Here is a 1,429-nt window from a genome sequence, read left to right as displayed (position 1 = left end):
AAATTCAGGCAGGATGAGTGCCTGGTTTGGTTGGCCCCACTGTCAGGGAGTGGCAAAACCCAAAGAGCCTCTGGATCAAAGCAGAAGTGTTTTTATCCCGAAGGGARTAAAGAGCTGCAGGAACAACAGGAGTACAACACCCTGTGTGTGATCATCAGCCTTTTTTTTTTTTTTTTTTGGTAGAAGACACAGATTCAAAAGGTTTTTGAAGAAGAAAGGATGAACCTGAGTGTCAGTGGGACTTGCATGTACAGCTGGAAAGCTTGACAGAGCCAGAAATCCCAAATGCCTTTTACATAAAACACACAGCTCTGGCCCCAAAACCACTGTAGGAATTTAAAGCTTTTCCTGTGAATTCAGTGAGTTTTGGATCATGTCTCTTTCTTCCAAAATACCTTCTTCCCAAAGCAAGGAAAGGCTGAAGGTCCAAACCACATCCAAGTGCCTGAATACTGAAAAATAATTTATTTATCACTCTGGATGTTCCTGGGTGATTTCTGACRGATCCCTGGGTCAAGATGCCTGAAGATTCAAACCACAGCCAGAATTAAAACTTAAACTCTGCTTGTTTTCTTTCTTTTTCAGGGAAAGAGTGTGGAGGAGTGTTCACAGATTCCAAACACGTATTTAAGTCACCAGGCTACCCAAATGAGTACGAGAACGAGCAGATTTGCTACTGGCACATCCGAGTCAAGTACGGCCAGAGGATCCAGCTGCAGTTCCTGGAGTTCGATGTGGAGGATGACACYGCCTGCATGGCCGATTTCCTGGAGATCTACGACAGCTACGACGACATCAATGGCTTTGTGGGCAGGTAAAGCAAAGGCAGCTTTAAAATGGAAATGAATGTTTGATTTGTACCCCTTTCAGGAGAAAAACGGTGTCATCTCATGCAATTAGCACCACTGAGGTGCCCCCAATTCCTGTAGCAAGAGTCACTGATTTATCTTTCCTGTAAAAAGGAATTTATCTTACCTGGTAAAAAGGTAATTTACTTTAATGTTATTAACACAGAGCCCGTTAAGAGTTTCAGGGGATTGAGCTTTGCCTTTTTCTGCTTTGTTAAATTAGATGAAAGGAAGCTGCAGGACTTTTTAGTTYTCTCCTTCTCCCAATTCTCCAGAAAGAACTCCTGCCAACCTCAAACAGTATTTGGTGTTTGCTTTAATTGAAAGGAGAGAGGTGTCAAACTGTTCAAAAAATATATTTAATATAAGTTACTGTCTGCTACAGGGTTATTTTCCACCAATAGCAGAACAAGAGTTATATTTCATCTCATTCATTACATTGTTTCTTCTCTGCTTAATTCTCACTTTCTTTTCTCCAGTGTTACAGTTTAACTTATCCTTCATCAGTCATATTTTGGTACGAAGTACCTTAATTTTCCTGGATGAAAAATAAAGCAGAAAAAGTGATAAAAACCCATTTC

The 1,429-nt window shown here is 40.7% G+C and overlaps 1 protein-coding gene across 1 annotated transcript in view; it reads left to right on the top strand.

Annotated features, from left to right (window-relative positions):
- Positions 1 to 1,429, top strand: part of TNFAIP6 (TNF alpha induced protein 6) — a 4,318-nt gene that overhangs the window by 992 nt on the left and 1,897 nt on the right. Inside the window, exon 2 of the mRNA XM_057386538.1 lies at positions 586 to 814. Within this exon, the coding sequence (XP_057242521.1) occupies positions 586 to 814 (229 nt within the window). The remainder of the gene's footprint in view (positions 1 to 585; positions 815 to 1,429) is intronic.

This window comes from Malurus melanocephalus, unplaced genomic scaffold (genome assembly GCF_030028575.1).
Source record: "Malurus melanocephalus ecotype Western Australia unplaced genomic scaffold, MMel_1.1 scaffold_983, whole genome shotgun sequence".
NCBI classification, from domain to species: Eukaryota; Metazoa; Chordata; class Aves; order Passeriformes; family Maluridae; genus Malurus; species Malurus melanocephalus.
Note: the sequence above shows the minus strand (reverse complement) of the source record. Positions and strands in the feature narration are given on the sequence as shown.